This window comes from Electrophorus electricus, chromosome 6, assembly GCF_013358815.1.
Source record: "Electrophorus electricus isolate fEleEle1 chromosome 6, fEleEle1.pri, whole genome shotgun sequence".
In the NCBI taxonomy this organism is placed as follows: Eukaryota; Metazoa; Chordata; class Actinopteri; order Gymnotiformes; family Gymnotidae; genus Electrophorus; species Electrophorus electricus.
In genome coordinates, this window is record NC_049540.1 from 9,802,495 (window position 1) to 9,822,929 (window position 20,435).

The 20,435-nt window shown below is 42.5% G+C and overlaps 2 protein-coding genes across 2 annotated transcripts; both read right to left on the minus strand.

Moving 5' to 3' along the window:
• Positions 1–26: 26 nt before the first annotated feature.
• spag7 (sperm associated antigen 7) lies at positions 27–11,079 on the minus strand. Its single transcript, XM_027026176.2, has 7 exons — positions 10,970–11,079; positions 10,390–10,457; positions 10,139–10,227; positions 2,115–2,199; positions 1,848–1,937; positions 1,235–1,391; positions 27–990 (listed from the first exon to the last, which is right to left on the minus strand). The coding sequence occupies exons 1-7, from the start codon at positions 11,052–11,054 to the stop codon at positions 860–862; spliced, it is 705 nt and encodes a 234-aa protein (XP_026881977.1). The 5' UTR covers positions 11,055–11,079; the 3' UTR covers positions 27–859.
• Positions 11,080–11,373: 294 nt separating this feature from the next.
• slc25a11 (solute carrier family 25 member 11) lies at positions 11,374–18,055 on the minus strand. The gene is made up of 8 exons (XM_027026186.2): positions 17,877–18,055; positions 16,794–16,946; positions 15,860–16,066; positions 14,998–15,088; positions 14,592–14,682; positions 14,132–14,231; positions 13,932–13,983; positions 11,374–13,134 (listed from the first exon to the last, which is right to left on the minus strand). The coding sequence occupies exons 1-8, from the start codon at positions 17,951–17,953 to the stop codon at positions 12,979–12,981; spliced, it is 927 nt and encodes a 308-aa protein (XP_026881987.1). The 5' UTR covers positions 17,954–18,055; the 3' UTR covers positions 11,374–12,978.
• Positions 18,056–20,435: the final 2,380 nt, after the last annotated feature.

Genomic DNA, 20,435 nt, shown 5'->3' on the forward strand with positions numbered 1-20,435 from the left:
CGCAAAAAAAAAAATGCACCCAAGTATTTCGCCTTTTATCATTCGTTTAATTAAAACATTAAAGCAATCCAATCCAGGCCTGATATAAAGAAAAAACTATTCAGAATATATTGTCATCAGATAAATGTCTAAAATGTGCAAGAGGACCAGTTGATAAAAAGAACAATTAACATCCATTCATTTAGGCTTTGTACTCACTTAAGTTAAATAATACTTAAATGTATTAACCACAGACTTGCCTAAAACATCTTACTGTAATCAGGTAATTCTAGTAGATCAGAAACTCCTTTATCAGTAAAATAGCTCCAATCGGGCTAGATTTAGTCCAAGCATTTAGACGGTTCAATTTTCAGTAAATAAGTTTTTTTTTTGTCCATTTTTTGTAGGGGGGATGCTGGGTGCTAAATGACTTACTAAATCAGACCCTTGATGTTTTGAGTGGACATATCAGGATATGGGGATTCCACCATGATTAGAACAGAAAAAAGGACACTACAGGTCAATATATGATTATTACTAAAATAATCCTGGACTGCAGGGTGCCTTTACCCAGGCTTTCTGTTAAACATCCCAGGAATACACAGAGAAATAAAGCACACAGTTCTCCTACTAAACTAATGACTATGAGGAAAGAGAGCAGTAGTCTAGAGTGCCAGTTGAACAGTGTTTGCACAGGGCTTTTCTCCAATCACACATCAATATTCAACCCTGAACACCTCCCACAGGCCGTCAAGGGCTTCTGAAAATGGCTGCTATTGCTATATAGAGTAAAATACTGTACAGGAACACTATTTTTAGCAGTATGAACACAGACCCTGTTTGCAGCCACAGACGTACACACGTGCACATCACTTTCCTCTTACAATTTGCCACCACCACTGCTACTGCTGGCCCCTGGGTCCTCTTCTCCTTTCTTGAGTCGTTTTTTGGCTCTGATCTCGTTCATGGCTTCTTCGATGGAGCGAGTGTCCCGCTTATTGGCCACAGGGACTGTCAGGGGGAGAGAAAAGACAACCAGGAAACAGTTTGAACCAAGGGGAAGGAACTGAGAGACATCATGTTTTGGGAATGTGTGCGTAAGGTTCACAGATCAAGACCGTTCCGGTCATTTGGGTTGCTGAGGTTAAGGCTGATAAGGCATGAGTTAGGAAAGTCAGGGCTACGTGGAGAATCCACATCTAGTCTGTTGAGGGTTGTGCTCATGCTGGCATGGGAAGGCCGTGTCCAGACATACCACAGCCGTAAGCCCGATTGGCCTCAAGCGTGTGCGCTGCATCCTTAGCAGCAGATGTTCCAATCAGGTGGCTGTATTTGTCTCTGTAATTGGAGCTGGGAGAGGCTGGCCTCTTCTCTGTTTGACTGGCAGCCTTCTCCTCCAGTGCTGCCTGTTCCTGAGATAATAGGGGTGGAACAACTTATGAAGGCAATATGACATGTGCAGTTATTTAACTGCCTCATGTAAACCAGTACTGGGCTGATTTTTATTGTATCAAACAATGTATCTGCTGGTGAATTTAGCGTCACTGAGAAGCTCTAAAATGTTTCTAATGAAAATTAATTTGTGATTAATTTTAGACTTGGAATTTAACATTCTTTTCATGTGAACATATTGACTGACTATCCTACAAATTCAGTATATACAAGCATTATGATGATAGGTAAATGAACATATTCTAGAATCATTGTAGGAAGACTTGAACAAGACTTAAAATGCTTCAAAACTCTTCTGGCTATAGAATCCTTTTTTTTTTCCCAGCATTTCGGTGAAAGTAAACGGAGAAAGTTCATGTTGGGTTCTGGAAGGCATATGTAGTACTCAGAGGGGACTGAACTGTTCCGCAGCTCACCCTCAGCCTGCGTCTCTCCTCTGCTTTTGCCTGGTCCCACTCCTCCCCCCTCCGATACGCCTCCAGCTCCTCATCAGACGGGGCGAACTCCTTTACGTGCACGCACACACACAGCCCCACACACACACACACACGTGCACAGCAGGTGAAGACCAGCATAGGTGTTACTATGATGCAGTACAGAAAAAACACATACCAACTCAACACTAACAGGTTACTGGTGGTGGGCGTGGTAAAGTGTCAGCGGAAAGTGTAGCCAGCACGGACCTTCTTAAAGAGCATGACGTATCTGCTCTCCTCGTCCTCGCCGAACGAAAACGACGTCAAACCAGCCACCTCAGCCACGTCATGCCTGGGTCAACAGACACAGTGCTTAGGGGACACGATGCAGTGCACCTCAAAGGAGGACGTGCATGTAGCATTGAAGCAGTGAGAGATATCAGATATCTGATGTCAAATATCTGCAACAAACAGGTGTAACTTTAAGGATAAAATACACAGACTGCTGGTTACGGCCTGCAAGCCCTCGTCCCATCTAAATACAGCTGCACTATTATAGCCAAAGGAAAAAAAAAAAAGTCATATTCTTGGCATAGCCAAAGGCAAAAGGAGGCTATAATTTCATGCCTTGCCTGTTCACGTCGTCCCCAATGTTGTTCTCTCTGATGAGTTATTTTCATTTCATTATGACCAGACTTTTACTTATTCTCCTATGGTAGCATTTTATTACAGGACAAATATCACATTTTATTTCACATTCAGTTAAATGTGATAAACCATTTAAATATTGTTTCTCATGCTGAATGTTCAATGGATCACGGTGACCTCAAGAGTGAAATAATTCAAGCCAGCTGCTTATGTGTTAAAGGAGAAAGCCTAGTGCAATACATTAGCTGGAACAGGAAGAACCTTAATAATGCTGTGGAGCAGGAAGAGCTTTGACTCGATTCATGCAGAACCTGCATGCATAACACTACCAGACACACACCCAAGAAACCCGAGATAATTTTCAGTTGCGAAAGGGATGGGATGGGCAAATGTTCCATTTAAATGGTAATAAAACATTTTGGTGAACTGCAATTGTAATAAACCAAAACACCCCTTTTATTTCATCCCATGTACCCACTGCTGCTCTTGGCAGGTGTGTGGTAGTTACTGGGCACTCGCAGAACTCTCCTCTAATCTCAGCTGATGTCTGCACCCCTGACTACAGCGATAAGTTTTTCTTTCCCACATTTTTTGCGTCCCTTCCTGACCTACTCATCACCTAATTATGGGCAGGGACTTCAACTATGTCCTTGACCCCAAACTAGATAGGACACCTAATAAAGCCCCATCACTGACAAAAACCACTTCCATCTTTGTGTGGTACATATAAAATAACTGACCTCTGGCGGTTCAAGTATGCATCTTGTTCATTCTTTTACCCTCACATTCACATATCTAAACCGATCATTTTCTCTTCAGCTGTAAACTTTGCCCTTCAGTTAGTCGGTGCGATTATGAGGCCATAGTCATTTCTGACCATGACCCACTCTTAATGCTGTTGGCATCTTTTATTGGCAGAAAATTCTTTCACAGATTTCATAACATCCCAGATCAAATTCTTTCTGACAAGAAATAACATGGGAGAAGAATCAAAGAGTACTTTGTGGACAAACTGCTTCTGGAATGATAACTAATTTTGGACAGAAAACTCTTGAATAACAGGATATAAATAAGATATTTAAAGAATATAAACAAGTGTAGAATTGTTCAGTCAGAGGGTGATGCCACTTTAATACATGATTTTTTTAGTGAATTAAATATCCCCTAGATTTCTGCAGAAGACAAAACACAACTTGAAGACCGCTTAAAGAATTAAACTACTCCATAAAGAGCATGCATACTTCTAAAGCTCCAGGACAAGGAGTCCTATAAAGCTTCCTCGGGGTTAATTTCCCTTTTACTGCTTGATTTTTTCAAATTAATCATGTAACGCCAATATACTTCCTCCAACTTTCCGCCAGGCCTGCATCTAAGCAGGATAAGGGCCCACTTGATCCAGCCTCTTTTACAGGCCTCAGTAGATACAGTATAGATGTAGATACAAAACCGCTAGCCAAAACCAGTCTTAAAAAAGTCCTTGCCACAATTAACTCTCCAGATCAATCTCGTTTCAGACTCTTATTTTCATACCATTGTAGACTTTTCAATATTACAATAATCTCCTAGGACAAAATTCCCATTGCCCAGAGGTGCTTCTATCAACAGATGCTCAAAAGCGTTCAACCTATATGGTTCGACTGGGCTGAGTAGGGATTTCTTTTATCTTATGTATACCAATACCGGCACAAAACAAGAGTGTCCCCCTCTCCTCAGTTGTCTGCAATCTCCATTGGGCCTTTGGCTACTGCCCTACACTTGGTGACTATCAGGAGACATTAAGAGGAGCGAGGGAGCACAAGGTCCTTACATGCAGATGATCTAGTTTTGTATGTCACCGAGGATGTTGGGTAGGATTTCTGGGTACAAGTTTAACTTACATAAGCGTGGACTGTTTCCCATCAGCAGGATTGCCCAGGGAGTCCATCGTAGCCCATGCAGATACATGGGCACCCATCCTTGTTTAAATTGACTTGTTTAAATTGAATTTCAAACCTCCATTTAGAATGTACCATCAATTATTTTTATCGCTGGCAGGGAAAGTTAATGCTTTAAACGGGAACATTCTCCCCAAATTTGTAAGCCTTTCCAATGTATTCCAATTCATTTTTTTTTTCAATGCATGCTTTATTTGCAACAGAAAAGCTCAGAGAATTAGGCCTTTTTACAAACACAAACACAGACTACGGAAGTAATCGGAGTACGAAACTGCCTACCTCTTGTATTACTGGGCCTGTCATAGGCAAGCTCCCTCTGTCTGGGATCGCCAAGTTACTAACTGGTCCAGCCTTGTGTCATCTAGCCTCATTGGAACTGGAATTTGCTAAAACCAATCCCATTGTAAAACAGTCCCTCAAAATCTAGACTAACAAGACAGCACTTCAGATGGCATGCGAATTGCTCCCTTGTGTGCAAATCATCATTTCCATTCCCTCGCTGTCTGACAGCTCCTTTCAACTATGGACTAGTAATGGCATTCTAAAAATAGAAGCCCTTTATATTGATGGCATGTTACCCTCTTTGGGTAACCCTCTGCGCAGTAAATTCAGCTTGCCTTAAATCCATGTTTTTCAATTTCTACAAATTCACAACAATATTGGATATAGCACAACAAACCTTTCCTACGGTACCTAATCTTTGTTTTCTGTCGATCCCTTGCCTATAGGTGTAATATCATACATCTAAAGCCAAATGTCTAATCAAATACATCCCTAGGTTTTCTGAAATTACCATAACGGAGTAGTTATGGAAGCATCTATATGCATCTATATGCTCTAGGCATGGTCATAAGACAGTTTAGGACATTGCACTGTCTCCATCTCTCAAATTTTCTAAAATGAATCCTAACATAGATCCTTTGTGCGACAGTTGTGGGGCATCCTATGCCATGCTATGCCCAAAATTATCCAAAATAATTTTTAGAACTCTATATTCAGAACTCTGTCAGATCTCCTGGGATGCATGGTACAACCTGACCCAATTATGGCTGTATTTTGGGTACCTGGGGAAGACAATCCCTTCAGAGGTCTAACTCTCACTGTGGCAAGGTTCACAGCCCTTTTAGCATGTAGATTAATTCTACAGTGCTGGAATCAAGCACAGTCCCTCATTTGCTCTGCATCAATCTAAGATGTTATGCAGAATCTTAAACTGAATACACTCTGATTCATCGAGCAAGGTTCTACTGGGTAATTCCACAGGACTTAGTAACCCGTAATTGATCATGTAAAGACTAGGTACAAATATCCTCTTAATTCTTAGCTACTAAAACCAAACTACACCTATTGTATGTCATCAACAACACCATGAAAAGCTTTTTTGTACCTTGGTTAATATTTACACTGTGTCCTGCGTTTGTGTTATACAGGTTTTTGGAATGCATGTCTGAGAGCACTAATTATAATGTTTTATATTATATTTTATACATGACAATGAAAGACCCTAATGGCCAATGAGATGATCATTCAACATTCACAAAAATGACACGTGATACAGGGCAATTGGAGCGAATTTCAATAAGACACAAACTCAGAAAAACTTCAAAAAGAGGAGCGATCCGATTTGAACTCTGCACCAAAGTTAGAGACAGACGATGCCCCCACGAACATCTCAACAGTTCTACAGTGAGCTCTTTGCAAAGGAGCACTGGTGCTCCTGCCATCAAGTATACAGGAGGGCACTGAGAAATGTACGAACACCAATTTGATATGCCTTTTGATTCCCAGTGCAGACTGATGACAATGATTTATTCAGACTACGCTGAAAACTGAAACCAGTCATTAACCAACGTTCACCTCAAGCACAAAAATGGTCATTTTGATTCTTATTGCGGGTTACAGAGCACACACACATCTGTTTTTGTAAAATGTGCTGTTTTCTTCCCCATCCACTGACATCAGCAAGGTGGCTGGTCTGTGAGACCCTTCGCCATGCTATCAGAGACAGGGGTTAATGTTAGTAAGTTATCTTTCGCTCAACACAGCATGTGGCGTTGTCGGTGCAGTCAAGTCCAGTTTGTAAAGTCTCGCAGATGTGCGTGGTGAGGACCAGCTCAACCCCCAGAAACCCCACCCGAGAGCTCTGCCCTTCCTCTCGTCTGCTGACAACGAGCCGATCATCCCAGCTCGATGCCATGGCGCCAGGTGCCCTGGCAGGCAACGGAGCTGCCTCACCCGAGAGCGCACTTACCAGACACGCTGGCTTGGTGTGCCAGTCTGCAGCGTAGGCTTTTCACAGTGAGCCTCGTGCAGTGCTCACACAAGCACAGGGCATTAAAGGGTGCCTGAGCATGTCGCAGCCTACAGCATGCACAGCAAACCTGGAGCGTGTTCATGCTTGCAGTTTTATTCCCACAGGAGCACAGGCGCATGGGCTCCACCTCTTCACTCCGTGCAGGCAGCACTGTGGCTGCCGTTTAGCTGGTGTTCTAATATAGACCTGTTAGATTCACCTTTAGCAGAGACGATGGCCTAGCGTCCGGTCTGATACCTCACCACGAGCACAGGACAGGTAGCTAATTGGCCGTACACACTAAGGCTAATTTGGTGGTTAGCTAAGTGGCTGGGGCTCGTTAGCTTAGCAGCGTTAGCCATTACCAATTGCTGCTTAGAGACCAACTTAGCAAAATTAATGGAGTTTGTCGCTCCATCTGCATAGCTGGTGAATCCCCTAGAAGGGATATAGAGACATACTTCTGGACGGAATTCATTTACACCACATTTTTGGCAAAAGTACCAGCATTGTTGATGATCCAACACACACCCCACACACAGAGTCTTCTCTCTCCTGATGTGTGGGAGGACGTACTAAAGCAATCGGACCCTTACAGCCAGCCTGTGCAAGAGGCTTTTCCCCACACCACCAGACTTCTCAATGGTATAAATGTATTTGCTAAAAGGTCACAGCATGGTACATCCTTTGCACATTCACCCACTGTTGCCCTATATTGGCCCGGTATTTCATAATTATTATTTACACTTATGTTCTTCTTTTGTGTTGCACCATGGTCCTGGAAGAACATTACAATTCCCATTTTGTTTCACTGTATATAGCTGGAAATTCAATGAAAAGCATGTTGCCTTGAGTGAAGCGAAAAGAGAGCTTTGAATGATCAGATGTTGTATCCCACTGAAAGTCTCCAAAACAAAAAGGTAGCTAGCTAACCTCCCTGTACAGTCATATTCTGTTAACAAATGTATTGCTACTAAGACAATTTCGCGAGCATTCTTTATTTGGCAGGTACTTCGATATGTTACTTGAGATGAACATTGTGCAATGTGTCAATCACGCTAATTTTCATGTCATGCCACATAAACACATCAGCATCCGATATTTCGAGTTCCGGGCATCACTGCACACATTGGTGACTTTAGCATGTAATGAGGCAAATGTAGTAAAGGACCAGCTGCCCTCACTCCATACCTCTGTAACCCTGGAAACGGAGCGCTTCACATGGCTAGAGGTAGAGTTAGTGCATGTTAGAGCTGCATGAAAGCGATGGCTACTCTCCAAGAGAAGCTGAAAGAGAGAGACAGCACAAGGTAGAGTCGGAGAGACAGAATCCTGCAGCAGTAGAGTGCTTTACTCAGACCCAGCTGTGGCAGTCGCAACTGCTACCAGCTCACAACAGACTCTTGCCAGCCAACCAGACCTTCCAAAAGGGTCTGGTTGTCCCCTCTGGTTAATGTATTGATTTGTGGGTTACCTTAATGCTAAACCAGGGGGCAAATCAGCACACAATACTTTAGAATAGGAAACAATATCCATGCAATGCCCCAGAGAGAATTACAGCAAATCCATATATACATACAGGAACTACCTACTGCAACTCTGTCTGTACAATGTCAATGGAAAGCCAAACGATGGCACATCTGAATAGAGCAATTACAAACAACACATGTAACAAGACCAGCAGAATGCATGAGATCAAAATATATTTTAGATTGGCGCAAGACAGCACAGAAAAATAAGAAATGTGCAATTCACCACCAAGAAATTAAATCCCTTAATTCATTTCTCTCATGCACCTACCTACAAACTGTGGAGGGATTAGACACTGCTATCAAGAGCATAAACTATATCATTGAGTATGTAGCCCAAATTTCAAACCCGCCATTATATCAAAGGAACCCAAAGCGTACACAATCTGACAAATTGTTTGATCAGCGCTGCAAAAAAATGAGAAAATTGTCTAAACAAAAACTCCATGAACCACATATCCGTCCAGGAAGAAACAGGAAATCAGTAAATAAATTGCACCATAACAATAAAAAGGTTAAGTATGGAAAAAAATATCTTGAACTATAATCATCGAACAAATAAAGAGCAACAGAAAATATTAGAAAAATTAAAATGCCATGAGACCATAATTAAGGACAATCAAATCCACTAGACTTTCCAAAAACTGGAAAAAATAGAGGAAAATCTCAAAGGTCTAAAACCCAGAATAAGCCAGTGACACGTAAACAAACACAAACACTGAATTCAAACTAGCCATTCTAAAACTTTTCAATTTTGTTTTAAATATAGCGCATTTCTCTAAATTGCAACTAATCTGACCAGGATCAAAAACAAAAATGAAGAAAGGGCCGACAACATCCAGACTCAGTGCGCACAGCCTGAGCATAAAAACTGGCCATCAGCAGCAGACCTGACCACCCTCAGAGGTCAGCTAGTACGCCCACTGCCACCTGAGACTGGTGGAGACAGACACACACCGCCCAGCGGAGTGTGCCAGGTAGAATCAATTAGAAACCCACTCTATAAGAAAATGTACCCAGGATTTCTACTGTAATAAAGACAAACTGTTCTGTATCTTGGGGCAAAGAGTGGTCTTATGAAATTAGTAAGATTTGCAGCATCTTTTCCATGCCCAAGGGACAACCAGTAAGTAATTACTATTAACAGTAATATTGTTGTTATTATTATTGCTACTGCTACATATATTATGTAATTGGTACATATTGTTAATTAATTCTTAATTTATTTTGAAGATGATATACTTTATTTTGGTCTTTTTCAACCTTTTCCCAGGGGGAATAAGTGCTTCGTTCATTTATGGTATTTTTGGCAAAATTGTATAAATCACTGCCATGCCATTAAAGCCCTATAAAACAAACAATGAAAATGAGATAGCAAGTGCGTGAGTTTGGCCAGAAGAGAAGGGAAGAATTTGGATAAGAAATGGAGTACTTTAACTTTCTTCCCTTCCTGTGTACTACATCTCTCTGCATGGCTCTTCTTTCTCACCATCAGGCTTCCATAACAGATTCAGTCCTGGACCTGGTATGATCTGAACCAGAACTAAACCCAATTAAGAGGTCAAGCACTACACCATTACTGGGCTCACTTAACCCAAACCAGATCCTAACCCATTCTGCCATGCCAGTCCTGACCTTTTATAAATTATATATAACTACAGTCCTTAAAGAAAAACAAAAACACAGCCATAAAATCTTACTCTAAAAAGGGGGTGAGCGTGTGTAAGAGAGATAGTTAAGGAAACAGTACATTTATTGAAAATGTTAAACTATAGTTTTCGTAAAATGTTCCAATTGCCTTTACTTTGGCAATGCTGTACTATACAGTCATGTCAATAAAGCCACCTTGATAAGGGGGGGGGGGCACTGTTGTGTGTTATCACTCACAGGATGCTTCTCTCTATCTTCCCCATAGGTTCATACTTCTTCTTCTGCAGAGTGCTGTCCTGGATGAAGTCTGACACATCCTTCTCCATCTGTTAAGCACATGGAGATTCAAAGATTCAAACTTTAGTAGTAAGGGTTTTCTATGAAATGTTGCATCCCTTTTCCTATTGTTCTCCCTCCCAAATATGCCACCTAGCTACCAGGTTAAGTGCTGAACTACTCAAGGGGACTTGGGGGGAGGGGTGTCAAACCTTTTTCCTAAACTCTGCTTTCTTTCTCTTCTCTTCTTCCTGCATCTTCTTTAAACGGGCTGCCTGCTCTGTTGAGGTGGAACACAAGGCAATGAAGCTTGCAGACCCGCGTGCTGAGCATGCAACTGACTTTGTTTTAGGGAAGGTCGAGCTGTAAGTGTAAATGCACATGCAACATCCTCTAATTGGGAGAATTTTACAAATGGCAAATAAAAAAAGCCTACGCGATAACTGTGACAACTACGCAAGTCACCATAACAGAACAGCTAGCAAATTCAATGTAGATGTTACTTGAGACGATAAACAATATTAGAATACCGGGAAGACTTTCATAGAAAACCCGGGAGAACCAATGAACGTGGCCGAAGCTCTGACTAAAGCCAATCAGGATTAAGGACATTGGTGACGCATGTGACTAAAAACATACGTTTCTCCGGTTGCGATTGGTAGTTTTTTTCAGAGCCACTGCTAGTGCTACTCTGGAAGAAATACGAAGCATCGGCCACAAAATTCCTCACAATCGTAATCCCATCCAGAACAAAGTCTGCTTTATGGCTGATATCGAATGAAATATGTGTACCTCGAGCCTTCCGTCGGCTTTCTTGATCGCCGACAGTAGGAGGTTTTTCCATCGAGCTCAAGATCGAACCCAAGAGGTCCGCCATCTTGGACTAAGTGATTCTCACCGGAAACACGCGTGTTTAGACGCGTTATGGGTGTGAGCACCGCCACAGACCACCAGAGGGCGCCATACTCAGCACGTAGGGGAGACTGCGGTAAATCTTTTTAAACAACATTAAAAACTAGATATGCTTGTTTTAATGTGCGTGTAAAAAAATCATCACTACATAAATAAAATAAACCTGAGCTTACATATGGAACTGGCTCCTATAAATCTTTGTTCGGGAGGTCCCATTAGAGCTCCGCGTTTGCGTTTTAAGCAAGGCCGAATCTATACAGCAGAACCAAAAGAAGCGCCGTTGCGTTGTTCCAGTGTCAATGCAATTTTAATATCCTATTTCGTCTTACAGCACAGCGTTTACATGAGTCATACTTCAAACAAAGAAAGAAAAAATCTTTTCGTTGCGGGTGTCAGCGTAAAGCGTTTAAGGTGGAAGAAACGTCCTAAGTCTTTTTTTTGTTTTTACTTCAGATACTTTCAGAACAGAAATTACAAAACAAAGTTAAAGCCCATGGAACAAAAATACTAATTCTAATCTCTGAGCAGATGAACTTCTTAAAAACCAACCCTCTGTATTAGTCTCTAAATGTAGTGAAAAATGACACTTTAAACTTGTTAAAGCTGGTATCCTTTTTCAATACCACTGTGATGAATCACATTATAATAAGTCAGCAAGGCAAACCCAGTACCACAATCAACCGTTCTTAAATACGAGGTAACGAGATGTTTGTTAAAGCGCTGCCTGCTCCTGCCAGTAGAAGAGCTTCGTTAGCTGAGAGTTCAGCGAACGACAAATTCAGTGGCCTCTTCAAAAATCCTGTTCTTACGTGGAGTCAGTGTTTCCTTTACATTTGTGTCGTCATTAACGTCACGTTACAGTATCAATCACAAGTGCAGCCTCCATAAACTGTTTCAAGTGACTTGTTAATGTTTAACATCTCTTCATTTTTGGTTTCCTATTACACGTGCCAGAAAGATTTGCATCCAGTAAACAGTGGAGGCTAATGAGTTTCTCTCTCTCCCTTGCTCGCTCACTCACAAACACGCACACACTCATGCCCAGTTTCGCACAAATACTCATACCTCAATGAACAAGATTAGTTAGAATTACAGCAGACTGGGAAATGCATTCTCACAGTAGCCGTCTCCTGTAAAACAGGAGATTTAAAATGCTGTTACTGGCGTTGGGAGTTTCTCAGAGTCTGAAGTTGGCTGTGAACACAGCACTCCATGTGTGTTGTGGGGGGTTTAAGATCATATCACTAGGCACAGGTGGACAAATGGAACAAGACAAACAGGATCTAATGAGAAACATGAGCAAGGAACGAGAGAGAGAGAGAGAGATCATTTGTGACAGTCTTGGCTTGCTCATGGGGTCTCTGGCCAAATGTTTACTCCAAGTCTCAAAAGATCAGCTTAAACCAGGCAAAGCTGGTTTAAGAAAAAAACAAAAAACAAAAAAAACCACCACCACCAACCTCAAAACACACATACACAATTAATGTCACAGCCATTGGTATGTGATAAGTGGGATAAACGGCCATCTGTCCCACACCAGGAGAGACGGAGCATGGAGGACACAGCTTCCATCTGCTGGTCAATGGGGGAGTCGCTGTGGTTGGGTACTGTGCCAGTCCAAATGTCTGCCAGTTAGGCCCCACCCTGGCACAGTGGATGTTCCTGACCTGGGTCCCTGAGAGTTAGTGTGCACACTGCAAATCAAGTCCAGCATCTTCGCCAGAGGCTCCTCCCACAAGCATACGTGTGGTAAAAAGGTGACGCAGATGGGCAGTGGGTTAGTGCCGCCTGGCAGAGTAAGACTAGGATACGCACACTGACCCCGGGGGGCGTGGTCTGGACCTCCACTGGGCCTAACGTGGGGGGGGGGGGGTCGTCACCATGGAGACCTACGAGTCCAGGAAATAGATCCTGTAGAACTTGTTCATCTGCTCAAGGAAGATGAAAGTGAGGACGGTGTGAGGGCCGAGGCGGGCGTAGTAGGGAGTGAAGCCCTTCCACAGGCTGAAGAAGCCTTCATTTCGCACCACCTTCAACAGCACATCCTACAGGCAGGTGGAGAGAAGAATAGCAAATGAGAAAGAAAAAAAAGAAAGAAAGATAAGACATGAGGGAGAAAAAAAAAAAGAAACAGATGGAAGGAGGGAAAAGGAGGAAGAAAGAGGGAGATGAAGAACAACGGTAAAACTGAGTTAAACAGTCCATTTACACTACATTCAGTGGTAAAACCAAATATTGTGTCTTGGGCCATTTGCTGAGGCAGGACAAACATTAAATAAAATTGTACATATAAATAAAAGGAGGATAGTGAATAAGGTTTCTGTTCGGCTGTCAACGCACACATGCTAGGACAGTACTAAGTGCCGACCACTCCGCAGTGCAGTAAAACACTTAGCCTTGATCCTTTTGTCTTTGAGAATCTCCCTCCCTCCCTCCACCTGAAAGACACTATATGCAGACGTTTCAGACCGTTTCCTTCCCTTTTGAAGTGTGACCATCTGAGCTATGTCATAGAGCAGCAGAGCAGAACATGAGACTTTCAAAAAGGCAGGAGAACACAACCACCTACACAAGCGGAGCAACATGCTGGCAACACCAAGGTCATGGATTCAATTTCCAGAGAGCACAAATACTGTTCTACTAATAAGATAAGTGTCTGCCAAATGCTGTAAAAGTAAATTACACACACACACACACACACACACACACACACACACACACACACACACACAAACACACACACAAACACACACACAAACACACACACAAACACACACACAAACACACACACAAACACACACACACACACACACACACACAAACACACACACAAACAACTCACAAATCCATTCTTGTATTCTGGTTTGCCATCAATCATTCTCATGTTTTGAATCCTGAAACAAACAAGACGACAGATACAGGAGATACATCAGCTCAGACACTACACATTGCGCTAAACTACAAGGTCTCCTATTTAAAACACTGGCTACAGCTCTGATCATGACCAACCCAGCCAGCTGGAGAGAGGTGTGTAGACAGTACCTGGTTTTGGCAATGTCTACTGGCATAGAGGCTGCTGTAGTTACCAGTCCACTGATCATGCTGGCACAGAAGTGACATAGGATATCATCAGAGAAATAGCCTGGAAGCACACAGACAGACACACAGACAGACAGAGTGCTCAAATCAATGTGGCCAAGTGTGATATGGATAGTATTCAATTCCAACATCATTATTATAGCATATTTATTGTTCAAGATCACGTGCTCCTGCAAAAGCATTTAAATGATGCAACTCCCATCAAAAAAAAGAGCTGGTTTTCTAACTCAGCAAAATAGCTGCAAATAACGGCCATTAATAAAAATTTTCTAGGGAACACTAAGAATTATGATCTACAGTTTTGCTCTGTAATTGTAACAGACAGTTCTGCTTTAAGGAGCAGCATTTAGGTAAGGTAACTTAAACGTGAAGTGCCCTTAAATAACAGTAAGGGAGTCCTCACCCGAGTCCAGCAGTGCTTGTTTAGATTGGGAGTATGAAGCCAGCTGTGCTGCATTCACTACCACAGCTCTGGTCATGGTGGGTATGCAGCCCTAGAAAACGTGTGTCAACACAACACCAGTCATCATTAGCCTAAGCTAAACATGGAACACAAAGTCCAGAGAACTTTGTCTCTAAAAAACAAACACTCACAACTTTTGCTGATTACATTTCTAATTAACATTGCTGACCTCCACTAAAACTCTCTTGGCCAGACAGATTAATCTGTGTACTTAACCAGTGTTTTCACTGAGGAATCACACTATACTAGCCCATATTGTAATGCATGTCAGAAGCCGGTCTTCGTAAACACATCAAGTAAGTACACTTGCACTAGCTTGCACACACACGCAAAGATACACACTCACCCGCCAGAGTGTTGTGACTCCCTCTTCCCTGGTGATTCTAATGAGGGCATTAAAGACGTTTTTATAACCCCGCCTCTCGTTTGGGGGCAGACTGAAATATGAGAGTGAGAACGAGAGTGTGAAAGTGAGAGAGGAAAAGTGTGAAAAACCTTCCCATTTCCTCAGCATCACATTTTCACTAAATCCGTCATATTTCACAATGCATCACAACAACCACACTTATGATGCATCATACCATTCTTGAGTCAGAGAGTTTCCACTAATTACTCTAGACTACTCTGTCACTTCCTCAAACCTCTTTCTCTCCCTGTTCCCCTGTGTCGGGCCAGTCAACAGTTCCACTTCAGCTAAGCAAATTTGCCATGAGAACAGGAAGAGAACAGGCCTGAGTGCAGGAATGTCCTTCTGTTCTGGAGTCAGCTTTCTAGAACTGCAGGTTATTCTATTGGGTAGCTGGATCCAGTAAGGGATCGTGGGTTACGATCACCATCTCTATTATAAAGGGCCTTTTCTTAGGAAGGGCTTCAGTGTGTGATGTCATCGCCTATTGAAAACCCTAAATTATTGTCACCCTACTTCTCCAGCTCTTAGTGCATTGCCTCTGAAATTATACTACTACTGCTAATAACAGTAATTATAAATGCTGGTAATAGAGCTATAATGGGTATATAATTCAAGCATTGCTTTTGAACAAAATAAGCAAAATGAATAGAAAATCACCACTAGCTTCATTACATATGATACAAGTTACTCTAATCTAATGTTTATGTTCATCACATGAATGAATATGCATGTGATCTCTGTCACAGGGGACTCTGAAAGCCAATCAACAGTGTGGCTTTGGTTCTGGCTCTGCCCTTACCGCCCATCTGCAGTCATGCGGATGAGCGCCACCTCGGCGGGGGTGCCCACAAACGCGCCTGTGGCACCTGCCGTCATGCCAATCAGCGCCTTCATGAAGAAGTTGGGCGGGGTGCCATCTGCTTTGGTCATCTTCTCAAACAGGATGGTGTAGATGCCCAAACGGGTGGTGGTGTATGTAGCCTGTCTCAGCAGACCAGCTGAAAGACTGGAGCCAGGCACAGAGAGAGGGAGAGCAAGTGAAAGAAGGAAGGGATAAGAGAGAGAAAGAGAATAAAAAGTGTAAAACAGAGGAGTCAGTAACATCTCTAGATATACTCTCAACAGGTTACAGTTTATAAATATTTAAGATCCACGTCATTCACGTTAAAGTCTTCTACTCTGAATCTATGACATCAAAAACTGCATTACTGCTTAATACGTCAACCTGAGCTCAAACAGAACTACCATAACTATTATACTAACCGGTCAGACAGCTTGATTACATTACAGGCCTTAGTGAAAACAGAATTCTAAAACTGGTCTTTTTTATTTTTTATTTTTAAAAGCACCCAGAGACAAATAACATCTTGGACATGCAAGAGTTAATGTGAGATCAGATTTCCTAGATTAAGATACTTTTTAGTCACGTCCTGCCCTCTTTTTTGGTCTGGCTATTTCCTGTTCAACAACCACACGCTAGACAAGTACAATACACAAAAATACACCTTGATACAACAAGAGTCTCCATTACAATTCCAAAATGTGTTTGGCCAGCCACAAGCCAGTCTTAATTTAAAAAAAAAAAAAAAAAAAAAAGGCTCACAAAAAGAGAGAAATTTTTTCACATTGAATTCTCATCTTATTGCACAGTATGTGCATGTGTGCTTTCCCCACTAGTGTATGTAGAAGTGACCCACTCCCCTCACCGCCTCATGCCCGGTGTGCCCCCTCACCCGGTGTAGATGCCACGGATGCCCTCGTTGCGGAGGATGCTGGCGACGGCGTGCAGGCTGGTTTTATATTCCCGTGCCTTTGAACCCTGACCACTCAACTGCATTCTGTTCTTCACCAGGTCCAAGGGTTGCACAAACACAGTAGCACCCATACTGAGGAGCGACAGAGCAAGAGCAAGTGAGAACCAAGAGGATTTAGAAACTCAGAAATGAAGATTTTGGAGGGCAAATTTAGTTATTTTCTGAGACTGTGTAGCGTGAAAGGGAGCATACCCTTTAAGGAACTTGCACAGATTGAATTTAATTTTTGTTAAATACACCCAAATTTTAAACACGACCTGTTTATAGCAGGTTAGGTAGGTTGATTTTAGATGTTTGCTAAGATGTTACAGAACATGCAAAAACAAAATGTTCACTTCAACTAAAAAAAAAACATGCGCGCGCGCGCGCACACACACACACACACACACACACACACACATCCATCCATACCACAGCATTAAAAGTTTTTCTGTTGGTAAAAGGATGAGGCTTTGTCATCTTAGACACATATCAAATTAAAAAATCTGCAATTCATAGCAATCACGCTTTGATCTTTTTTTTTTACGCGTTCCGGCGTCATAACAGTGCAGGCCGACGCATTCTGCAAGAAATGACACTCCACCGATGCATAAGTTACATCGTGTCCCATTATCTAGCTGTGTTCGGCACCCACTGCACATTCCTAACATATATGACATTTAGCGTTTCAGACTGACTCGCATGCCTGCGGATAGATCGCTAGCTAGCATAGCTGCCTAGGAGGCCGACTGGTTTTGAGGGGCCTATACAACATCACTTAGGGACTTCATGCAAGAAAAGAGCACTTACAAAACACACACACACACACACACACACACACACACACACACACACACACACACACACACACACACACACACACACACACACACCGCTAGCGATTCGAATGTGCAAGTCAGTCCACGGAAAGGTAATTAGCACAGCAGAAATGTAGTGACCTAGGTTAGCTTATCGTTAACCTTCTGCTGCTTCGGTCCAAGCCAACGCTTCTACGCTACCTACCCGGCCAGGCCGCCGAACAGGAACTTGATGGACTTCGGAGAAGTCTTGGGTTTGGCTGTGTCCGACGCGGCTGCCATGGTTAAGCTGTTTTCAATCTCTCGCACACTTCTGCTTGGGTCAGGGGCCCTCCGCTGTACCACCGCCAATGCTGTATATGAGCAAGGTGACACACACTCGAGGACCGCGCACGTCAGTAGGAAATCGGCTAGACCAATGGGGCGGTAGGATTTCAGTCACGGGGACGAGCACGCAAGTGACGCCAAAGCCGGGAGGGCTCGCAATCCTTAAAGGGACATATACATTCTAACGCCGCAGGTGATGGAGCTTTACCTGACAGTTAAGAGTCCGTTGTTGGGTTTGAGTTATAATTTAGTGAGAATGAAAAGTAAACAAAACGTAATTGCCAGGTTAGCGTTATCTTAGAAAATGTCATCTTTTCAGGCCCCTACGGGAATTGCCGGGTTAAGGCTATCTTAGAAAATCTCACCTTTCAGGGCCCCATGGAACGGGCTTCCCTGTTTATTCAGAAAAGCACGTCCGACCGGTCATAGCGATAACATCAGGAAAGAATGCTTCGCATATGTCAGACTACCATTAAATCTAAAATCGTGGATAAATGTAGATTGTAAGTGAAAACAAATTTAATATCATTTAGTTTTCACCCTTATGTTTTGTGTCAATAATGGTGTATGCCAGTGGGAGAGAGACCTGAGTGAGATTCAGGTTTAGGCAGTAGTATGAATGCTGATGTGATGGTAATTCCTTTGGTTGGGCTGAGTTGTTTAATTCATGCTGAGCGTCAACAGCTACATCTGTTCATTTATTCGTGCTGCTCTAAGGTGGACCTGACTGTTCACAGAACTAGTGCTTTCATCTAACACACACATCTCTCTCTCTCTCTCTCTCTCTCTCTCTCTCTCTCTCTCTCACACACACGCACACACACACACACACAAACATCATGCTCTCTCTCTCTTTCTCTCTCTCACACACACACACACACATCATCCACTCTCTCTCTCTCTCTCTCACACACACACACACACACACACACACACACACACACACACACACACACACACACACAGATATGCACTGACCCAGTGTAGCTCTTCTTGGTTTATTTGCATCCCTTCACCAGAGGCCTGGGGTTAATGCTGTTATCCCAATGTCTCAAACATATAGCAGTATTTTTTGCATGGCCACCAATCAGATGCCCCCACATCGACAAAATGTTTGTCATCGCAGAGATGTAATTCAGTTCTTATAAAGTGTTGAAAGCACATGTTTATGCATTTTTACATTCACATACATGTACACAACACACACACATCCACCTGCACACTCTCATATATGGAATTGGTCAGAATGTGCTTAGGCATTTATACATTTACATGTACAATAACACACTCATGTAAATTTACAGAATGTGTGAGGAGAGTTTCATCAGTATTCAGTAACACACACTAAACCCAACTGCATGAAACTCACAGCTGCTCACTGCAACCACTGTAATACACAGTATGTCTGGGTATGTATGTGTACTTATTGTGTACATCTATGCCTTATTGCTTCGATGTACTGCTATAATCTCTGAACAAAATATTTCAGTTAATACACCCCAATTATTCTATAAAATGTGCAAACTATATTTAGCTTCCATAGCATCCATACACACACACACCAGAGGGTATTGGTCTTCCCCTTCCTTTTGGTAGCCTTGAGTATAATTTTCTGAAAAGTATAATTCAGATGTGTTTATCCTACCTTAGTCCTTGATGACATGCCTACGCTACGTTTCCTGTGTCTCTGCTGTGTTGTTTCACACTCTGCTTGTCTCTATGAATGTGAAAATGTGTGTAGGGATTTGGTCTATCACACACACACACACACACACACACACACACACACATACACACACACACACACACACACACACACACACACACCACAGACCAGTATGGAGACAGAAGAGTCTATAAAAAACGGCACACTGACAGCCAGCTTCGTTCAGACATTTTTAAAGGCAAGCAAGATACATTTGGTACAGGGCTTGGTTGTTGTTGTTTTTTTTCTTGGTGCAAGACAGTAAAGTAGAAGAGATACAGGCAGAGTTATTTAGGAGGTGTGTGCTCTAAATGTGTATGTACATGGCTTGGCTCATTGTCCTTTGAACTAAGGTCCCGCTAACAACTATGCAGCAACACAATAAACAACGACAGCCCTAGAGCCATCTCAAAGCAGTTCCATCTTCCCCTTTTAACATGAGCCAAAACATTTGCAAAGCACTGTCCCATAACCAACTCAGTTACAATATTTACATTAGATATTGACTAATATGAACATAAACATGTTTGGACCAACCAGTCTGCCTAAGGAACTGTGGACTAACTTCATCAGTAAAGGGATCTGCATCATTGGGGAGCTGCTGCACTGAAATACTGGAACCAGATCTGCTTGTTCACCCAAAACCTGACATTTAACCCCTACAATAGACACAAACAAGCTGATCTGAAAACAGCATAGAAGGGCAACTCTTAGTAATACTGTCTGCATGAA

What these genes read in the sequence shown, in the direction of transcription:
- slc25a11 (XM_027026186.2), bottom strand. Translation starts at nt 17,953, where the DNA reads ATGGCAGCCGCGTCGGACACAGCCAAACCCAAGACTTCTCCGAAGTCC. An exon ending in CGCATGACTGCAGATGGGCG is followed by an intron (nt 15,089 to 15,859) that starts GTAAGGGCAGAG and finishes CTCATATTTCAG; the next exon opens with TCTGCCCCCAAACGAGAGGC. An exon ending in GTAGACATTGCCAAAACCAG is followed by an intron (nt 13,984 to 14,131) that starts GTACTGTCTACA and finishes TGTTTGTTTCAG; the next exon opens with GATTCAAAACATGAGAATGA.
- spag7 (XM_027026176.2), bottom strand. Translation starts at nt 11,054, where the DNA reads ATGGCGGACCTCTTGGGTTCGATCTTGAGCTCGATGGAAAAACCTCCT. An exon ending in AAGCAGAGTTTAGGAAAAAG is followed by an intron (nt 10,228 to 10,389) that starts GTTTGACACCCC and finishes TGTGCTTAACAG; the next exon opens with ATGGAGAAGGATGTGTCAGA. An exon ending in ACGTCATGCTCTTTAAGAAG is followed by an intron (nt 1,938 to 2,114) that starts GTCCGTGCTGGC and finishes GTGCACGTAAAG; the next exon opens with GAGTTCGCCCCGTCTGATGA.